Consider the following 22,903-nt stretch of genomic DNA (forward strand, 5'->3'; position numbering starts at 1 on the left):
CTCCTTGGTTTTCCCTGCATTGATCAGGAGATGATTCTGCTGGCACCAGGCCACTATCTGTACTCTGGGTCATCCTCAACTTTGATGAGGCCTGCTATGGCATAGTCATTAGACAACTTTGGTAGATTTCAGCATGGGTAGTTGATGGAGGGGGAAAGCAGCAAGTAATCATATTTAAAATGATACTGATATTGTTTTGTTTACACTCTCTTATGAAAAAAATGTAAATAATTGTAATAATAGTAATAGTTATAATTATTGTAATCTTTTGTTTTAGTTGTGCAGTCAAATCCGCTAAATGAACAGAAACTGTTATGAGGATATTTGATGGCTTTTATTTTTTAAAACAAAACCGGAAGTTGTCACAGCTCGTTTCACACACCCCCTGCGTGCATGTGCCAAACAGCGGCATAAACCTGTAGCTTTAAGAGGAGGGGGCGTGTCTTTTCTAGGGCTGTCCCTTTATTTGAATATACAGTAGTTAAGCGGGGCTGGCGTCTGGTTGCGTCGCATGTTTTTCTCTATTCTGAGAGAAGCACCACCGTGACGTGGGCTTTTTAGTCGGCGGAAATACTCATGACTTATGTCTCTTTAACATTTGAATGATATCATCCAGCTAGGAAGGCGTTTTCTCCGCCGCATGCAGGAACAGAGCAGTGGAGAGGAACTGTTCGCAACCAGGAATATGGACTTGCACATATTGGACCACAGGCTGAGGGTCACCAGTATATCCAAGAATGGCCTGGTGAATTTCACGCACCCACTGATAAAGCTGATATTTCTCCGGAACAGGACACGGTAAGGAGATTCATTGATCGGGCCAGATGGTCATGTCGCTTCGCTTTACGAATCAGCTTTGGTAATCCAGTACGGATATATGAGATAACCTACAGCGCCTCTTCATTCACTGGGTGGCCGAGCTACTGGGCGATTTGTCTGCACATGCTTTGCCTCCATGAATGATTCACAACAGTGCATGTAGATGTAAAGAATTGCAATAGCTTTTGTTTTTAGACATTCTGTTTTATTGTTGCATTTGCACAAAATCTGCAGCATTTAAACAAACAAACTGAATTTTTGTGCCCTGCATACCTTTAATACGCGATTCTTCCAGTGGGCACAAAATCAACTTTAATCAAACTACTTCAGAAGCGTGCAGTACCGTTGTGTATTTCGGTTGGACCCCGTCTCTCCGAAACAAACTTAATACATGACATCCTGCGCTCGAAACCAACATTCAGTCTGCAAATTTTTCTGATCTCACCCGGGCATTAGTACCAGTTTTCAGCTAATCCCTGGATATCCCTCCATTGTTATGCAATTGTTTATTCTTGCGGCTGGCCCACATATACATGGCCAAAAGAAGAGCTCGACATCTGTCTTCAGACCACCATGATATAGGCCGTGCGGGGTTCAGCTGCAGCTCTCGTGTTGAGTAACAAAGAACCTGTAAACAACTGTCTAGAAAGCGCTTCCTTATGTCATCGCCTTTCTGGATTCTGAAGTCTGTATATCACACCATACTCTGAAAGTTTCTTATGATGTACCTTATTTTGGCTTCCTCTTAAAAAGAGAGCAACTTTTTCATTATTCGGGGCTGATGGGCAGTAAAAGTGCATTCTTACAAGACCATGAATCCCGTTGTGTCTGTGTTTCCTTTTCAAATGCATCCCTGTACGTGCTCGATTGTTTTCATCAGTACTCTGTTGTGTATTGGATAATGGAATAAGTTTTGACATGTTCACACTAGACACACTGTGTCATGATGACTTACACTACAGTACTGTAGAAAGTAAATAACATGTCTCTGCGAATAATCATAGATGTGTGGGATTTGTGTGAGGAAGGCATTGGGCAACCGGTTAACAAGAAAACCCATATAAGTATATAGTTATTTTTAAAAACTCACTTGAAAGGCATAAGCATTTTTTTGAACCGGTTTAGTGAAGCATTCAGTATATGGATAAAAAGTAGGCGAAGCACTGAATAAACCAGAAAAGGGCATTTTGTTCATGCTTTGGAGTTATGTCACCATTGTTTTTCCAGTTTCTTTTTCCTTAAGCAAGAGGGATATTTTTTTTTTTCCACCTTTTGATCAAATGCTAGGTGATGCGGAATGGGGAGTGGTGGAGACATTTGTTTTTAGTTGCTTGATTTCAGTCAGGGAGCAAAAACAAGCTCCGGGACACTTTTTAGCCATCTCCCTTTTTCAGGCCTCTGCTATTCATTTGTGAACAACTCCCTGTGGAAAGTGATTTGAACGCAGCTCTGAGCAGAATTTTAAGGAGATATTCACATGTGACATAGTGGATTTTTCTTCAGTGTCCTTTAGCACTGGAGCTTACTACGTCTATAGTGCAGAGGCTAAAAGTAGTGAAAGGAACACTTTTGACTTGTCTACAAAGAAATATTCATATGATGGAATAAAGTGTGCACTATTAGCTACAATATTGCTCTGTAAATGTCAGTGTCATTACCAACTTAAACATAAATGTCAAATACCCTGTTTTGCAGAATATAAAATATCTGAGGATGTCAGTGAATCCTCCCAGAATGGCTGAAAAAATGTGCACCTTGGGCTTCCAAGCCATTCTAGTCTTACTAGTATTCTGGCTTTGTCTTTAGTAGTTGTTTACACTTTTTAGGTAGAGTAATAAACGAAGCTCAGCATCAGCTCAATATATTGTTCTTCCTGAATTGTGGATGTAGCCCCGCAGGCTCCACACAGTCCTCCTTTCTTCTCTTTGGCGGCTAGCTAACAAGAGCATGGGTTGGAACAATGCTTCAGCCGAGCCAGAAACCCGGTTGGGAGTTTTCCACTTGTCTGCTTCAGTGATCCGTCAAGGTTGGGGCTCCCACTCCTCCTGTTTACAGAGGACTTCCCACACCCCGTACCCACCCGCCTTTTTGAAAATGGGGGGGGGAAAGAAGGAAGCCTGATAGAAAACTAAGAGTGTTGTTTTCATAAGTTGCTAACGTAGTAGACAACTTGTCGTGCTCTGATCATAGGACTTGAGTCGCTTGAGGCTCATTCCTCGCCCTTCAGCGTCAGTTTTCTGTGTGCTTATCATGTTTTCTCAGCTGGAGCATCAGTTGCAGGCCCAGTGCCATCACCAGCCCTCACTCCCTAGGTGCTGCTACCCCCCGTTGTTTTGTGCAGCTGGATCAAAGTCCAACCTCTTGTGTGCTTGGTTTTCATCTTCCCCACTTGGCCGCTCCCTCGCTACCTGTTGCTTCCTCATCTCTTGTAGTTATTTTCATCTCCTTCTCTCAGTGTTCCTTCTACTTCAACAGAAGCTTATTTTTCCGACCCATGTTACTGGATGCTGGACAAAACATGTTTGGGGCACTGACTTTGCTAATTATTTTTTAAAAATATGTCCAGCTATTATAATATTTTAATCTTATTCAGTGTTCTCACACCAGAACTGAGTATAGGTTGTTTTCTCCAGCTATTTTTTTTACAACCTCTAGAAATTTTAAAGTTAAGCAGCCTCTTGAGAATCTATGTGAAAGGTATGCTGGTGTTGTCACTGGGGCAGAACACAGCACCTTGGTAACTTAGAAAATCGAGCTTTCTGATGTGTGTTTATTAATGTAATTCAAGCAGCTTTTGTGCCTAACCAAATAGCAACTAAGTTTTCTAGTCGAATATCAGGTATGCAATCTCAGTGTGGCTAGTGCTTTAAGTCTACCCACATATACTGGATCTCCCACAACAGACAGCATATTAAAAACCAAATGTGCTCAAGCATAATCTGGCCTTAGATATGCTACTGAGATATATTTGGTTGGTGCCTGAACCTACAGTGGCAAGCCTGTAAATGCAAAACCAAGTTATGTCCAGCAATAGCTTGTTTTTGTTGGGCAGATTCATTCTTTGAAGGAAGCTGAAAGAAAATATACTTTTTACTTTTTCTGCAACAGTAGACGTCAAATTGGATCTTCCTTTTGACTTCATAAGAAGTCCATGCCTGTACTGACTGCAGGTCTGCAGTCTTCATGTGACTGCAAAAACAATGCAGTGCAAATGGTTTTCCAGCTTTCTTCTTAGTGCATTATAATGCATAGATGTATAGGTGAAACATCTGTCTTGCATGTACTTTGCAAACAGGAAACCAAATATGCACACTTGTTTCACAGATAGTTCCCTCAAACTGTCAGAATGTTGCTGAGCTGTGGCTTACTTGCATGTACAAAGTCAGTCTTCACCCTCTGCTCCAAACGACACAGCACATTCATTTGTGCTCTAAACGTTGCCATTTTTACTTGCAGGAAAGCTGCTTGACATACACTACCTGCAGGAAACTGCTTGCTAGGGAAGGTGAGGGGTCAACAGGAAATGAGAGATGTATTATAACACAATGGGCTGGCTGAGCTTGCTAGCACAGCTGGTAGTTACTGTTAACAGCATTCTCTCTGCCTCTCTCTTTGTCTGTGTGGCGTGATTGTCCCATTTCATGGCAGGGATTACTTTTTGCTGACTCAGGAGTTAGACTCTCTCTCAGGTTTTGGCTGTAGTAGTCTAAGCTGACTGATAAGCAGAGGCAGAGGAATGTAACTTCAGCGTCATTGTAAGAATACAGGAATATCGCACTTCCTTGTGAGGGTTTCAAATGAAACAAAGAGATCTTCGATTTAGAAACTGCTTTTAGGTTCTCCATCACTAAAAATAAAAACACTCGCTAATGAGGCCTCTGCTATAGCCTGACTTCTTTCCGGCAAAACATTTATTATCCCCCATTGTTAATCCACCAGTTATTAGCGGATATCTCCTCTCAAGGGTATAACTATTAACTAGTTCTAGCTAAAATCCGGTTCCATAATTGCCAGTCCATCTAAATCATATGCTTTCAAGCTTATCAAATCCTTTCATCAGTGCTGTCATGCTTTTCTGACACATGCAGAGGAGCACAAAATAATGACATCTGACCAGTGGCAGTGGGAGTTTTGCACACCTGAATTTGTTTTTATTTATTTTTTTAGGTCATTGATCAATTGCTTTGGTCTGCCTTTTGCTTTTGGTCTTGGGATTTGTTGGTTTTTTGTTTTTTTTCAACACAGGACATTAAACAAGGATCAAATATTGACTCCATATTTTGACATGATAACATCATACAGTTGCAGCAGATTTACTGGCTGTACCTGTGTTTCCACCCCCAAGTCAAGCTTGAGTTCAGAAATGTTTCACTCCAGTCCAGAATAGCACCAGATATGAAACTAAATGACAACAGTTTAAACTCAACGCATCAGAAGTGTGAACTGTGGCTGTTTTTTAAAGAAGTGCAAATCTTAAGTCTAGCCTGGTCAGTGGAAAAACTAAACCCTGCTTTGTTTTGTCAAAGTTCATATTAATGTTTAAGTAGACATTAGACTTAGGGTTATACACAGATCAGTTCTATCAGCTTCCCTTTGAATTCTTTACTTGTTATGGTATGTTCTTTGAGAACGTACCAGATTGTTGAGTTGTTTTTTTTCCTCTGTCAAACCACACAAAATCCTATTGGCCCAGTTTTTTGTTTTTGTTTTTTCACAGAGACACCATTCAGTAGGACTGAACATGAGCCACTGAGTCTGCCTTTTTACAACAAATAGCCCAAAGCTTGGTGAAGAGATTACAATGAATTGTAATCAATGTTCTGTCTTGTTTCATACCAGCTGCTCTTTTTCTTCAAAAACTGTTAACCCTGTTGGGCTGTATCAGCAGGCAAAACTACACTGTTTTCAAACATTTAATGAAACTGACACTTTTATTAAAACAAGCTTCAAGAAGACCATAAAAGATGTAAACTGTTGTCTATGGTTCATCCAGTTTTGAAAAAAGGATTTAATTGTAGATGTGTATAAACAATCTAGTGACTTTTATAAGCTCGCATATCTCCTTTTAAACTGTGCTGCCCAGACATTATTTGAAAGGAGCGACTGGTCGCCAAAGCAGTGCCCCAGTTTGGTATGTTTCCCCTCCATTTGCTATAGACAATGGAGTGATGGAAGCATAATATAGAGCTTTAGGCTTGTGCTAATTAAAGGACATCCAGTCCTGAAACCCTATGTACATATTGTGAAAAACTACATTTACTTGTTAAAAGGAATATATTGAACCTCCTATTGTTGGTTGCAAATGAATGACATGGCCTTTTTTCCCCTCTTCTCATCTCCTACTTTTCATTTTTTCTCATTTTGTGCCTGTCTTGTTTCAGATGCAAGTTCTTTAGTCTGACTGAGACTCCAGAGAACTACACAGTTGTCCTTGACGAGGAAGGATTCAAAGGTATAATACCCTTGTTCATTTGCATTTCTATTCGGCAGGGGGTTATGTTTCCACATTTTAGTACCACCTGAACACTGTGTGCAGATATCAATAAATGCTATGTCTAATCTTTGTAGCATATCTGTTTGTCAGCCAGCCTTATCAGAAGAAAAATAATCTGCCAATAATGTAACAATTTAGCAGAAAAAGAGGCAAAACGCACAGACACGGTTGCTTCCTTCCTTTCTTGTTCAGCCTCACAGATATCACGTGGTAGAATGGGTGTAGACTTAAGACTGTGGAGATACAATGACAAGAAAACAAGTCTTGGAAACTTAAATGATGTCAATCGAGCAGAAAAAGTGTTTTTCGTGCCCTCCCACAGAGCTTATGCAACTTTGCCCTACTTCCAGTTTCATGGGAGATAATCTAATTTATCTCTGATATCAGTGAATGAAAGAAGGACTGACAGTATAAAGCATCACTAAAGTGCTTTAAACTGCCAGCCACATCTTAACAATACATTCATATAGCATTTTATTCTACTCACTTTAAGCACTTTATCGACCCGACAGCCACGGCCAATTTAGATTTACCAGTGAACCTTACATGCATGTCTTTGGGATGTGGAAGGAAGCAGGAGTACCCAGAGGGAAAACCCACAAAGGAACCCAGCCAGAGTTCAAACCAGAAACTTTCTTGATGTGAGGCGACAGTGCTAACCACCCCACCACATAAGGCTGTTGTCTTTGTGCAGTTCATCTTATCGAGGAGTATAATCTGTTGCATACACGGACAGCTAGTCCATGGACGAGTCGTTGTTTGGTTTACCTAGATGCCTGCACAGAGCCTCACACATACCATCTGATGATGAAATACACAGCACCACATAACCTACAGTGGCCTAATGCGACTTTCTGAAGAAAAACAAACAAAGTTCAGTTTATTTTGCTGTAGGAAGTAGAACCTTGTGTAAAAAGTAAAAGAAATTATTAGAGCAATTAAAAAAGGAAATGGGTGTATTCACCAATTCTTAAAATATTTATTTTCCCTTCCATATTTGACGCCTCCGGTTACATGTTGAGCTGTCACACATGCACAGCACTGAACTTTTCCAGACACCACGCAGAGAAGGTGTGCGTGACAGCACCTGCCCAACTCAATCAGTCTGGTCTTTCCCCTGCCATCTCCCTAATACAAAGTCTTTGTAATGTCAGAAAGAGCCCGTGTGAATCTGTGAATAGACCAGTTGTCCAGAGAGTTCAGTGCAAGCGAATGGACGTCATGTGTCCTGCCTCTTACATGCTCTACCTAGGCACCACCTCTCAGCTAAACCATGTGAAGTGTTTCAAGCAGTGAAAACAAAATCTCCCATTGTGTTCTACTTGTGAGAAAATCCAACTTTAGACAATGCCTGGACCCGATTACCGCAACATTGTTGAAGTTCATTTGGGAAAACAACTTTCTGATCCCATCCAGTGCTTTTGCTGCCATTTTTGTCTCGTCCTTTAACACAAATGTGGATGTTAAAGACATGTACCGCCTCGGGGTTCTCCATTACTCTCCTCTCTTGCTCTCCTTCTGACGGAAAACCTATTTTAAGAGGTTAAAGCTGGTGTAGTGAAGCCGCAAGGGGCTTCCTGTGACAAATTATGGCGACCAGAACATTGCTTCTTTTGAAGGGTATAAAGAAACAGAAAGGGGAATATTCACTGCAGGAGGTTGACAACATTTAGTAAGGTTTTACGTTGTGAAGGTTTCCTGAAGTTCAAATCAACATGCATTTCAAAAAGTATTCATGGATGTGTTTTTGTTTTTTAAATGTTTATAAATAGTTTATGAAGGGTTTGGCATAAAAGATGAAAAGTTACAACATGCAATTCCCAAACTTGTAACCTGAGTATTTCTGCCTAAGCTGTTTTTGCACATGAACTCTAGGCAGTCAAGACATTGTATTCAGTTGCTTTTTGTCACAAAGCAGGTTTATGTAAGAGTGCTGCCTGGGTAAGGCGTGCCCACAGAGTTGCTGTGAATTCTTCTGACATTTAATGTTGCTATTACGTGGGCAGAACGTTGCATGGACTGAAAGTAAAGACTACTTAGCATATGATCTAACTGCGTTGGATATATGTGATCTTGCAACGTGATAATATTGAGAAAATTTCAGGGGTAGCGTGAATTTGTGAAAAACCTAGACTGTAAATAAAAGATGGTTGTAGCCACCATGAAGGTGGGGTGTTTTTTTTTTTGTTTGTTTGTTTTTATTCCCACTTTTGAAGCCCTATGCATAATCGCCTCCACCTTCTTTTTGTTTTTTGCGGGGGGTTGTAATCATATTTGAACAACAGGATGAAGTGCTTATGAGCTATCTCTAGTAAGCCTGGTTGGTGAGGTCCATAGCCTGGATGGGTGCATTGCGCAAACAGATGCCTGCTTTTTAGCGTTAAGTAACATACAAATGAAAGGAAATACAGTTTTCCACTGGAGCAAACACTTCTTAGACTGTCTGTTAGACAGCTGATTATACGGCAAGCCATATTAATTGTGATATAATTGCAAAAGTAGCTTTAGAGACTAAAACTTTTTTGTGCTGTAAAAGTTGTGTGGGCCCTGCCTCAAGTGGCTACTACAGTTTTCGGCACTTCCACATTAGCCCCAGAGGTTGCCACTATCAGTCAGCGTCCACTTGGGTCTTATTTCAGGACAATATATACCACCTTTCCATTTTGATCCAGAGAGTTAAGTTACAGATATGCGTTGCGAGGGATCATCTATTTTAGCTTTGCCCCATAAAAGCACTGGTAGCAAGTCCCACCCTATGATCAAGCACTTGCTGTAGCACTGCTCACATCTTATTTCACTGCTGGCCGTTTGCGGTGTAAATAGCGGGGACATGTTAGGTCTCTGGTCTCTGTGGCAAAGGAAGAGAGAGCAGGTGGGAGAGAGAAAGTGTGGGTTCGGTATACAGAGCAGCAAAAGCAACAGGAAGTAATTTTTTAACACCGCCTCGTTTGCAGCCTCACAAAGATACAGATACATCAACAGTAGCAACATTTTAATAACCCTTTGCTGCACTTGATCCTAAAGTAGATTAAACTGCTACTGTTTGTGGAACTCGTGACTAATCCTCTGAGAAGCTGTGCAGTTGCTTTGAATTTTGAATATTTATCAAATGTAAAATATTTACACAACATGTACGCTCAGTGTGTTTTCAATGGTTATGCTGCCAGCCACAACTTCTGACAGTTTTGCACTTTTTTGCAAATTGAGCTTTATGAGAAAATTTGCTTGGTTTCCTATTAGTGTGACAGTGGCATCATCATTATTTTCTTATAGATAAGTTCTTTTTTTTTTTTTTTTTTTTTTTTTTTGGTAATACAAAAACATGGCAACAAATGTAAATGGAAGCCACCATGTTGGCAATTTTTAAGGCTAAACAGCATCTAGGCCTCTTAAGTCAAAGGACTTCCACAAAAGTAGGACAGATTTTCTTAAAAAGTGAATTATTAAAATCTATGGCACCAAGGCTGTCCTGAGTTTTGAAGTCTCTGCTTAAAAGTTCCAACACTGCATCCTATCAGTTCATTCCCAACCCCAAATTTCTCAATCTACAGAAACCCCCTCTAGACTCGCCATAAAGGGAATACTGAAACATGCAACATTTTCACAGCCTGAGTAGCACATCAACAGCATTTTAACAATATTAATATGTAGTTGGGTCCTGCTGGACATTGAAATAAACACTAGCCAAGGGTATTCAATTAATATTAGCCTTTTTTGTATTCTTTTTTTTAATCTATGCATCTTTTTGTTTTTTGTTTTTTGCTTACCAATCATCTTTTCTCTTATTTGTACCCCTCAGAGCTGCGGCCCTCTGAGCACCTCCAGGTAGAGAGCTCCATCTGGCTGCCACTCAACGTGGTCTCTAATGGCAATGCCTCCAGCAGCTCTCAGGCTGTTGGCGTGACTAAGATTGCCAAGTCGGTCATTGCACCCCTTGCCCAGCAGCATGTCTCTGTTTTCATGCTCTCCACTTATCAGACTGACTTTATCCTGGTAAGCACCATCTATTTCAATCTACAAACATTTTTTTATCCATTTTTATTCTGCTTGATTACACTCCAGTCTTATTAGCTTCCACATCTTGTTAAATTAGCCACTCTAAACTATTCATGGTTGTATAATTTGGATCAATTTTTTAAATTCTAAGTGCAATTTTAAATGCATTTAAAACAACAACAACAAAAAAAACACTTCATCCTTTAATTATGCACTGAAACCTTTTACTACTGAGTTTTGCCAGATAAAAGAAGCCTATATTTGCATTTTGTCCATTCACCAATTCGGCAGTTAAGGAATTAATCCTCAACAGTGCTTAGGACACTAAAAAGTTACATATTACATGTGAAAAGTGTGAAGTGGGCACAAATGCATAACACCTTGACAGACGTTTGTGTCAGCAAGTATATTAATGTCTCACATGCTGCTTGAGCTCAGGTATTTCCTTAAAGTGAGCGAGTGTAGTATCCTGAAACAGCATGAGATTATAGACATGTATGAAATGCTTATGGAGGAGGTGTTGCATATATTTACTCGATAAGCTGTCTTACTAGTGATATTTATTTTAAACGTCTTTCTTGTGTAGGTGAAAGAGAAAGACCTGTCTGTGGTCGTCAGCACACTAGAGGAGGAGTTCAATATCTATAAGGAGGAGGGAGGAGAGTCTGTCCCTGTGCATTGTCAGGATGTTTCCAACGGCCTCCACAAGAACGGCAGAGAAGGTACAGGTCACAGGGCTGTTTAGTATGGATTTATTCATTGATCCAGTGTGTCTCAGAGGAAGTACGGACATTAAAATGCCAGACCACCAGCTTCACTAAGGCCGGTGTCATCAGGTGACTGTTTTACACTCCAGGTCACAAATCATTAAATGACAACAGAAGAATTAGAAGCATTTTTTTGTAAATTCCAAAAGCATCTTATTTTAGAAAAATTTAACACATGCAGTAGTGAGTACACTGCAAATATTGTAGCAGCTTCTGCTGTAAGCGGTCTTGCATTCTCTCGACTAAGGTCAGACTAACATTTGTGCAACCTTACACAACTCAATTTGAATGTAAGGCAGCCATGTGAGCCCATGCAAAGTCATTATTGATGCATCTGTGTCAGCGCTGATATTTTACAACTCAGCAGTGCTGCCACGTTGCAGTACTGAAGAAAGAGAAAATGCTACAGAGAGAAGCGATGTCATGCTCCACAAGACAGCAACCAACTGGGACGTACAGCGCTGTGCAAAAGCCTTGACTAACCCTCATTTCCTTATATTTTGCTAGGAAAATGTATGTGCAGTGATTTATTAAAACATGCACAGTATTTTATGCAAAAACAGAGATTGTACAATACGAATGAGCTTGAAAGTCAATATACACATAGAAGCTGAAAAGCTACCACAGTTTTTTTTAACTTTTCTTTTTAATAATAGAAAACCGTAACAGAGTTGATCCATAGATCAACAGAGATCCACTGATGAAAGGATTTTTGTCTTAAAAGACAATTTATTGTTTAGAAAAGTTAGAAAAACTTCTGTGCAATGCCCATTTGTAGTACTTCCATTTCAGTCCTTACAGTCCTTATAAACCAGCTAACACTGTGCTTGTTCTTGCAGCCATTCAGCCTACAGTTCACCCGGTTCTGATCCCAAAGAACCAGTTTTGTGTCATGTCCCTGGATCCCGATACACTGCCGTCCATTGCCACTACACTCATCGATGTTCTCTTTTATTCCAGCAGGTGACGTTTTGTTTTGTTTTTAATCACTTCACTGCAATACCTGTTTTAAAGCACAAGATGGCAGCACAAGACTCAAAGTAGAGTTCAGTTCAATCAGTTCAGGCTTTTTTTTGTTTTTTTCTTAAATCGTCCCTTTATTGATGGTAGCATGAATTTATTTCATTTTTTTCTTTGCAGCATTGCTTTGATTGTGTTTAGATTACCATTAAAGTGAAAATTTATAAAGTATTCTTATTAATTTTAGGACACGCTTGAAAAGAAAAAACACTTATAGCATATTTTATACTAAATCTAAGCTGATAAAGACTGCTTTTATTCTGCATGCATATTTTTATTTAACATGTTTTCATGTCTAATTCTCTTAAAGTAAGACCAACATTTTTATCTATGACTTGCTTTTTTGCTCAGTGCTTGACAACTGTAATAAATGTGTGACTGACGCTGTTTGTTATTATGGTGTCCTTATTAAAAATTAAAAAAATGCTACTGTCTTTCTGTCTCTAGTGTCACGTTTAATGTGTTTCCTCCTTTTTAGTCCTAAAGAGGACCCCCAGTCAAGTCCAAGTCAGGATTGTGTTAAATTCTTCTCCTTCTCCCTCATCGATGGATACATCTCACTGGTGATGGACACTGAGGCTCAGAGACGGTAAGCAATCTAAATTTCCCACACTTGATTTTAATTTACTTGATGGTTCTGCGCTGGCATCTATGACTTTCTTCCTTACGATGTATGAACAGGTCCTCTGGCAGGAGTCCTGTTGATTATTCCAAAGTTCTGGATTAAATCCTTAAGTCATGTGTTTTTGCCACTGAACAGTCAGAGGACTCGAGAGCCGAGGTTATTAAAGTTGACTAAAACTAAAGTAAAATCAAAACCATTTTAGCTAGCTAAAATAAAAATACACTTAAGAAAATGTTACAACTAACTAAAATGCTTTTATTAACTTGCAAGACAGAATAAAATAAAAATAGACAGGAATTGACCTTAGTTTTAGTTACTGTCAGTCTGGATAAATCTGCCAACATGGCCTGCCTGAGGAGCCTTTGTGAACATTTATTAGTATTTGCTGATGTCTTCATGACTCTTAAGTCACCTGCCTTTATAAAGTATAAAGTTTGAACTGTTAAATCTATTATGATTTTCCAAAGTCTTTAGGATTAAGTTCAGAGGTTTTAGGTTTCATTTTACAAATTGTCTAGATAATTTCATTACAGATCATGAAGGCAAAATATATTTTAGAGCCCTTTTAAAAAAAAAAAAAAAAAAAATCCTTATTTTAGTATATTTTTGTTGTTTAATCTTCGGGTGGCAGCCAGAGTGTTCTCTGGCAAGAGAAAAAGCTTAGTTCATGGTTCAATTCCCCCACCTGAATTCATGAATTTGATTAAATAAGTAATCCAAACATTTCGAACTGAGTCTTATTCTGGCTTATAAGTTGCTCAAGTTGCTTCATGTGTGAAGTGCTTTGAGCTGCACATGAATAGGTGCCACATAAAAAGTTTGCTTGCTTGACTGAGTGCACTGAAGGCTGCTTTGAGTTCATAGCAGGTTTTCTGTCTTCTTAGTGTCTCAGGCACAACACAGCTCATGTTGTTTGACACTGCTCTATTTGATCATTTTAATCCAGGCGTTTTTAAGCCAAGTGTGCACAGTTTAACCGCATTGAGTCCGAAAAATAATGAATATCAAACTGAACAGCAGTTGTTTTGATGTTTTCTCAGCTCACTGCATTGCTGCTTTTGCAGTATTTTATCTTGGATTGCTACAAGATGTTTTTCCCCGCTACATTTCTGACGTAACAAATCAGCATTTGATTTGTGTGCTCCAGGTTTCCGGCCGATCTTCTCTTTACCAGCTCTTCCGGGGAGCTGTGGAGAATGGTTCGCATAGGAGGACAACCGCTGGGTTTCGGTAAGATATTTTATTCCTCAAATGTTTCAAAATCAGCCATATGGGTTATCAAGAGGTAACTCTATGCATTTGGCTGTATCCGTCTTCACTTATCTCGACAACCGCAGATCTAGTCCACTTCCGATTTGGCAGGTAAGTAATTAGGAACTTGGTGATTGGTGGAAGTAATGACTACTATGCTATCACACTTTCACAGCAACTTGTAGTCTGCCTGTCAGGCAGTTGGACAAATATAAATTATACCTATGGGAAAAAAAAACTCTGCCTTACATTCTCCCCAAACAGATGTTTTACTGTGCTGACCAAATTAGCATAGCTGATGGTTGTAGCCACTTTAATTATCAGGTGTTTAAATGCTTAACAGACTTATGATTGATTTAATTTACCATCATCTTTGTCACCAAAAACTTGTTTTGTCAACAGGAGAATGAAATGGGCAGGCAACACTGTGTTTTTTCTGTTTCATACTAAATAATATCCAATCTTGCCAGTTGATGTGGAAACAGGAAACTGTTAAATTAAAATGCTCATTAAATTTACAAACAACTGAACCCTCATTATTATTTTTTTTATTTCGCTTGATTATGATTGTGCTACTTATTCTTCTTCTCTCGTTATGTTTTATAGATGAATGTGGTATAGTTGCCCAGATATCGCAGCCTCTCGCCGACAGTGACATCTCTGCCTATTATATAAGCACCTTCAGCTTTGACCATGCTCTGGTGAGTCCAGCATTTTGATCAACTTAAATTATGAACAGTCTCAATCTGACATGTCATGGGTTATGCAAATGAATCATACAGATCACATTTGACGTGTTATGACGCAACTAGGCAAATGTAATGTGTATACTGGAGGTTTAACTTATTCTGTTATTAGAAGACCGCATGGTGGTCAAAAGATTAATGTGATTTGGTAACATCCTGAAGAGAAATCAAATCAGCAAATCAGTGGAGATGCAAATTACTTCTTGTCAGAGTTAAGATTAAGCATAAAAACAGGATGCAGATGTTTGCATTTCGAGTTGAAGTCACAAACGTTGTGTTCAGTCAGTGATATATGCTACTAATAATGCGATCATGTGGATTCAACTAAGTCTATAGTGTGAATTATTATTCAGGCTATGGACCACGATTCCACCCTAAAAGACTATTGGAGGGTCAGATCCCAAACCCTATAGGCTAGGCTGCTACACTTTTTGCTTTGGAGGCTTAAAAAAAAGTGAAACTTAACTCAGTTTTATATCTCTGTATCATTTTTATTGTCTAAAGACTTCAGGTTTGGATCTGTGTCTTTATGCACAGATAAAAACCAAGTGTTGCTCACATTAAATGTCATTCCTGCAAGCATTACTCATCATGCTTAAAATGGCTGACTCACTTAAAGGATATTTTGTGCAGTATATTTTTGGAAATTTAACATTTAAGGGAAATTTATAGAGGTAAGTCCTATGTTACACTCTCCAAGCAAGTTTGTTTATCTTTCCTCCACAGTTTATTTTAAATTCGATGTACATGTAAGGTTACCTGTCCCTCACTCAGAGTCTGCCGTGTTAGCCTCCATACCCCTGAACCTTACCAAGGTGAAGGTGATGGTAGCTAAATGAACTCCAAATATGATGCTGAAACTCTGTACTTTCCATGTGGCTTGATAGCACATCAAAATTTGACGTGTCTTCAAAGGTTCATTTTGATATGCACATTGTCGTACCTGTCAAAAATTGGTTGCATTGAAATTGTGTATGTGCCAGCTTGGTAAGCAAATTATCTGCATTATCTTGAAAATTACTAAGAAAGGTTTATCTGGCTCATTTGTTGCCATTTCCTAGAAACCTGCCTGTGAATCAACAAAACCAAGTTTCCCCTCTACATTTAGGCAAGAAATGCTTTTTCTCATGGTGTCTGTAAAGACAAGTAAAGTGAGTAGAGAGATCTGAGGTAAACCACGTATGATATTGCATTTCTCTACTGCAATATTAGACTGTATGTCTCTGTTCTTCTTATCTGCAGCTATAATCCAAATGAAAAAATAGCTGTCTTGTATAAAATGTAAATGAAATGATTTGAAAACCTTAAGAATCTTTATTTGAGAACAGTACAAAGTGTTGTTTTTAATTTAATGAAATATGGTGAAAGGCCAAATATCAAACTACTAGTTAAATTGGTTAGTAACATGACTGGGTATTTAAAAAATAAATACAGAAACGGATTCAGTCTTTCCAGACTAAAGATGTGGAGAGGTTCCCCACTCTGTAGAAGACTGCATGGGTGAATAATTCACCAATGAAATAACTATTTATTTTAGTTAAAATCCTTAAAAATAAAGGTATTGAAGAGGTGCAATCTTCGGGCGCTTAGACAGCACAGCAATTAAAACAGACAAGATCTGATTCTGGAAACCAGGACATCAGGGATGGGCAACTCCAGGCCTCGAGGGGCTGCAGGGTGTCCTGCAGGTTTAGATGTGTCCTTGATCCAACACAGCTGATTTTAAATGGCTAAATTACCTCCTCAACATGTCTTGAAGTTCTCCAGAGGCCTGTTAATGAACTAATCATTTGATTCAGGTGTGATGACCCAGGGTGAGATCTAAAACCTGCCGGACTTTGGGACCTGGAGTTGCCCACCCCTGCAATACATGGATTAAAAAAACTGGAAAATCTCATAGCTCCCACAAACACAGGATCAAATTTAAAGAATGGCAAAGAAAATGCAGTGACGTTGAGCTAATTTTAATTTAGACACGTTGTCTAAGGAGCTTGGAAAGAAAAGTGTCTGGACTTCTTTAAGTTGCTTGAAGTTTCACCTCTCATCCGAGAAGCTTCTTCAGTTCTAAGGTGAAATGGTGGAGAATCCCAGATTTAAGCCCTATGGGAGTGTCCCCCCCACCCCCACCCCCAAGAGGCACAATGGACGTCCTAATGATCCTCTACCTAGTCACACGAGCCAAGGTGTGAAAGCGGGTGTAGGTCACAATCAGCCAAGGTTTCGGGTGAACTCATTGTGAAACCTAGTGTGTGGTCTGTGTGTGGGGGGCTTCCGGTAAACTTCAGTGCTGATGTTTCCATTCCCTTCAATGCCCACCGCACAGTCCAGGAATGGCAAACGGTTATCCTTTGTCTTCCCTGTGAACTTTATGTTTTTATCCACAGCGTTGATATGAGCAGTGAAGGATTCAACTTCTTGGGTTTTGAAGAAGACACAAAGGATATGGGCTTTGAATCACTTTATAATCCCTTTATTCTGTTCTTATTTATCGTATGATTTATACAGTGTCCCACCTCTTTATGAAACAGCATTATAAATTTTAAATATTTGTACAATGTTTCAATATAACATGGAAGGGTGTATGGATGACGGGAGGAATAACCAAAGTCTTACTCATGGAACACTATTGCTTTCCGTTCTGTCACTGTAATCAAGTTCTATCTTTACTCGTGAACCATAACCACACTGTTCTGTTAATAGCAAAGTCGTGCAACTTTAAGAGAAAAAAAGGTTTTAAAAAGCAACAAAAAACACTAGCTGTGACATCACAATGACGTGTGCACTTCTGAGAAATTCTTTGCATTAGTAGATAATCGCAATCCTGGAATATTTTTCTGCTGTGTCATTCAGTTGGAGTAGTTGAGATGTATTTCTTGCCAATGGGTACCCTTTATTTGAAGCAAACAAAGGGTGTTTTGATGGGGAGTGGGTGAATGCCATCGTTACATTTATTTATTTATTTATTTATTTTTTTTTTTTTTTACACTGATGAAAAGGATTGAAAGTCATTTTGAACAACACAGTGGTCCCAGTAACACAAAGGGTGTTGGAGTTTTCTTAGAAGGAAACAGGAGAGCAGGAGAGGAAACTATTTGCCTGGTTCCTGTTTTTTTTTTTTGGTTTTGTTTGTGCGTGTGGGCGTGCATGCGTACTTTAATTATTTATTTTATATTATATTTATTTAATATTTATTTATTTCCCTGTGTGGAAAAAGTAATGCCACAATCTAAAGGACTTCTTGTGCAGCCCTTGGCAGCAAGAGCTGCAATGACTCTTTCACATTGCTGTAGAGCAAACTCATTTTAATTCAACCACACTGGAGGGTTTTCGAACGAGTGACCCGTTTAACGTCAAGCCAAAGCATCTGGTCATATTTAAGACTTTACTAGGCCACTCCAAAGCCTTGATTTTTTTATATTTATTTTCGAGCCATTCAGAGGTCTGGTTCCTTTCAGATCGTTGTCCTCCTGCATAATTATCATTATGTATTATTAACATTGTCCCCTAATAAATGCGTTAATGAGTTAAAACTGCACTTTGTATTAACTTGGGTTATTTTTGCATAATGTTGAAATGTGACTGAATCTGAAACAAGTGTGACAAATATCCAAAAAAAATAAATCAGAAAGGGGCGTTTTCAAAACACCGTACGTCAGTAGACCGTGTGAAAGAACATGTGCATATGAGATGGTGGTAGGTCAGCACCTTTCAGTGTATTTATCGCAATAATTTTATCTTTAACTAAAGTGGATGGGGAATTCCAGTAAACGTCAATTGATTTCATGGAAGTTAATCATTGTGTAAGCTCAATGTTTTGGTATTAGGAACTGTAACTTTACTGTTTTGGTTGACTCCTAGCACTGTGATCAACCTTGTCTGCATCCGTATTAGGCTGATTTAACTGTGATAAAACAGTTGTTACACTACCTGCCCAGCAGAAAACACTGTACAAAGTGAGTCCAGATTTTTTTAAAATGAGTTAACAGAAGCAACCACAGTATTTCCATCATGTCAGGTTTATAAGATTATAACACAATAAAGCTGTTCTTTAAGTTGCCAAGCGATAAAATGTAATAATACTTATTTCAACTTTTTTTTTTTTTCTAGGTCCCTGAAGAGGACATAGTCAGTGTGACAGACATGCTTCAGCACCAGAGGAACGAACCAGCCACCAGCTGATTTCTGAAGGACTGATAGTACTTGATGATCCTGGCTCTTTATGTCCTCTTGCTCCAGTTCTAAGAGCTAGAGGTGGCAGGCCAGCAGAGAAGGAGACTAACTCTGTGCCTAGATTAGGACTGCATTGCCAGCAGTATTAACTACTACAAATTTGCCATGAACACCACAAGCGCTTTTCTGTGGTGCGTGCACACAGTTTGTATGCGAGGCCTCCTGTTATACCTGTCGAGGCAGGATACACAGGATGAGTCCTAGGGGGTCCTCAAGCCGACAAATGCACATCACAGTGCACAAACCCTTCTAAACGGACACAACCACACTTGAGCGTGTATAATAGACATGTATGGTCTGAAGATGAATTGTTATTAAAAAAAAAAAAATTGCAGCATAAACCAGAATACACACAACTTAGTCTTCCAGTGTGTTATATTATAATATCATGTCAAAGCAAAGGTTGTTTTGTTTGTGAGGGATTTTTTTTTTCTTCTTTTTTCATTTAAAGACCATTTGCAAGTATTGCTGTTTTCATTTGTGTTCAACTGGAAGTGTGTAGCTTGAACCGCAACGCGATGACAAACAATCGTTCGTAATTGTCACGCAAAAATACAACTGAGAAGTTTTGGTTTTGACTACAGAGCTCACTTGTTCTGGTTTGAGAAGAAATATGTAGATTCTTGTGTCAAAACTACCACAATTTCTGTAGGGGGTGGCCATTTTTCCTTTTTTAAAAAAATAATAGGTCAGCATTTCTTAACCTGAGGTCAATAACACTATGTCTTTTTTTTTTTGTTGTTGTTATTTGCACAATAAACTTTGTATCTAGCTAATATCACTTAGGTCGTTTTTTTGGTGGTACAAATACATTTTATACAATTTGAAGTAAAATTCTTTTTGTGCTGCTTCAGTTAATAAAAGTTCTTCAAAATAAGTTCCATGTTGGCTTTGGTGTAAGTCATACATCCACACATTCTTACAACTACTGACAACAAATGTTGCTGTCATTTGTCCTACATGATGCAACTGGGCCTGTATTGAGTAGTTTTGATAATAGTTATTTTTGGGTTTTTTAAAAAGAACCAGTTGAGACAGCTGAGAGGCGAAATGTGGTGTTCTTTTGGTTTCAATTTTGGGAGGATTAAAAAACCACCACACTAAAAAGTTCTTCCCAGCTGGAGGTGCAGTAGGGCTCAGATCAGTGATATTCCTGGTGTGGCTGTAACAGGGACACTTACTTATTAAGCACATTTGTTGAAGATTTCCTTAAGTTAGACCCAAATCAACACTGAACAGGCTATTGGGCAAAAATCCCGACTTTGTTTACCTGCAGGAATTTGGTGTATATACTTCAAACACTGAAGGAATTTCAGCTATTAAAAAAGTGGAAATTTAAATGGTCATCACTGAGTTTAAATTCCAAAGATGAAACCGAAGCATGGCTTGTGTGTATTTGAATAAACAATAAGATTTATTAAACTGATTGTTGTCCAAAGGTGAGATTTAAAAGGCAAAAAGTGGAGGTCCCAGAATGGATCGTTAAGAAATGAAAGAAGGCTGATCTGTAGATCTCCTAGCAAAATGTAAAAAAAGAGTCTGTTGCAGGTTTGCTCTGATCATTTTTATTAATCACTGACTGAACTATACACCTGCTTTACTTTTTTATAAGAAAAGTTGAAGAAAATTGTTATGTTTCTTTTATCGCATTATGTATAAGACAACTTTTGAGCTGTTTATCCACCTCTTTCTTTAAGGTGATTTTTTTTTTCTTTTTCTACGTAAGAGATTTGATTAAGAAACCGCACCAGCAGCAACATTGCCGCAAACACAGCACCATGCTTTTTCTGCTAAAGCAGGTTAAGCCTACTCTTGTGTGACAAGTTGGCGTCTGCGTGACGTCTTAAAGCTTCAGTCATAAAGGGAAATTTGTGGTTGGAAGTTAAGTAAAACCATAAAGGGCAGGTAATATCGGAAAAACATAACAGACAGAAATAAGATTTTCTTTTTTCTTGACACAAACTGGATGCAGTTAATGTCCTTAATAAGACATAAATTCAAACTTTTTTTTTTTTTTATCAAACCTATTTACTGCACCACAATATTTCCCTACCTTTCTGACTTGTGTCCCCTTCAAACAAAAGTGTCCACTAATGAGTCTTTGTCAAAGGAAACATAACATAACATATCGTTTTAATTACATGGGATTTTCTTTTTCCTGTGTTAACTTTCAAATAATTTAATGTTGAGCATTATCCATGTTATCCAACTTCTGCCTATATAATGCAAGCCACTTCGCATGCAGATGGAATGTTTTTTATGCTCTGATATATTTTGAGGATTTTAGTTATCTGTGGTCTATTTGACCATGGTCACACCTCTTATGAAATCATATGATCCAATAATATGTCATAATGTGAGTGATGTTAAAAAACGTTTGTCATGGAATTCCTTTGTATGAGGTGAATGTGGGCGTTATGTGGGTGTACCTAAAATACAAATTTAAGCCGGCCTACCAAAGCAAAGTTGCATGTTGCTGTTTTTCTTTTGTATGGTTTATCACGGACCACTGAGGATAAGAGATGCCAGTTACTACTGCAACTATGGGTTGTAAACTCAATAGGTCTCTACTGCACTATGGTAAATATATTTATTTATTATTATTTAACAAACACAAATTTGACATGGTTAGGCCATTTGATCAACGAATACAACTGATGCTACATAGGTTCATTATTACATCAGGAAGCCTCATATACTACTCATTTAATCTTGTTGCATTATTTTGATAGTTTTACAGTTTCTTGTTTAAGAGAACATTGTCAAATTCCATTTGTTTGTTTTTTCCTTCAGCAATCCTCTTGATCCTCCTGGAAGCTCAGTTGAGTCCTGTGTTTTCTGCTCCGATTTGTCTATCTAATATCTCCTGTGATCATTTGAAGAGAACCAGTGACCTTGCCAAGGTATTCGAATTGGAAGCAACTGAGCTACTGAATTTATCTGTAAGTACCATCTAGTCAATCTGCTGTCATATACTCCTTGCATGGTTGCTGTAACTATACACAGGACATTCTGTAGACTTTACCTAACTGCTGCAAAATTGATCCAAATCTTATATGTCATATTTAATTTCAATCATCTTCCAGAGTTTAGTCTTGATTTTATGACATTTCACCTCATGTCTATCCTCAGAGAAAGCCTGTTTAAAATGGTTTTAAACTCCAAAGTTTACTTCATGTAATATTTAAAACGCATCTGTCGAAAATGTTTAAAATGCTCACTGATGTATAGTGGATGTTTGCATGAACAGATGTAGTCAGTAAGAGCTTAAGTAACCAATACATAACGCTACTCTCAAAGGCCCCTCAGTGTAAATGCCTAGTGTCTTAGTTGTGTGCTTTTAATCTAAACTACTAGTGCAAGAACCTGCTGGGGTTGCAACTTATGGAAGTATATAAATATAAATCTTAAATTAGTAATGCTGAATGACATGAATCCATCATGTCTCTGTGAATCTACTGTTTGTGAGCACAAAAATAGACAAATTGACGACGTACAAGGCACAATATTTTTTCCAAAGTGTATTTAGTTACATTTATTCACTCATGACTGTTCTTATTACCTGTATGAACGTGTCAAAAAACTCGGAGCAAGGCCGAAGCATCAAGTGGCTCTGTTCTTATTTGAATAGAGAATAAGAATTTTACAAGTTTTACAGTTTTATGGTGAATTCTACCTGTTTTTTTTTACCTACAGATAAAAAATTATGGAAAAAGGAATGAGACAATACGACCTGAAGTTCCTGACACCCAGATATCTGGTAAAAGCACTTGTGAGAAGCTGCAGAACATCTATATCAAGAATGAGCTTTTTAAGTTACACATTTTACAAGCCAAAAAATATCACCGAATACTTTTGAGGCACCCAGGTGACATTGTTAGTAAAACAGAGCGTGTTAAACAAACACTAGAAAATTTAAACATTATGATAAAGACTATGCTCAAACCATTCAATT

The 22,903-nt window shown here is 38.5% G+C and overlaps 1 protein-coding gene across 1 annotated transcript; it reads left to right on the forward strand.

The window, feature by feature from the left end:
• The first annotated feature begins 447 nt into the window (after window positions 1-447).
• castor1 (cytosolic arginine sensor for mTORC1 subunit 1) lies at window positions 448-19,825 on the forward strand. The gene is made up of 9 exons (XM_031747041.2): window positions 448-798; window positions 6,201-6,271; window positions 10,113-10,306; window positions 10,896-11,031; window positions 11,916-12,039; window positions 12,575-12,685; window positions 13,869-13,951; window positions 14,579-14,673; window positions 18,826-19,825. Exons 1-9 carry the CDS (start codon window positions 641-643, stop codon window positions 18,895-18,897), a joined length of 1,044 nt encoding a protein of 347 aa, XP_031602901.1. The 5' UTR covers window positions 448-640; the 3' UTR covers window positions 18,898-19,825.
• Window positions 19,826-22,903: the final 3,078 nt, after the last annotated feature.

Source organism: Oreochromis aureus, linkage group 12 (genome assembly GCF_013358895.1).
Source record: "Oreochromis aureus strain Israel breed Guangdong linkage group 12, ZZ_aureus, whole genome shotgun sequence".
Lineage (NCBI taxonomy): Eukaryota > Metazoa > Chordata > Actinopteri > Cichliformes > Cichlidae > Oreochromis > Oreochromis aureus.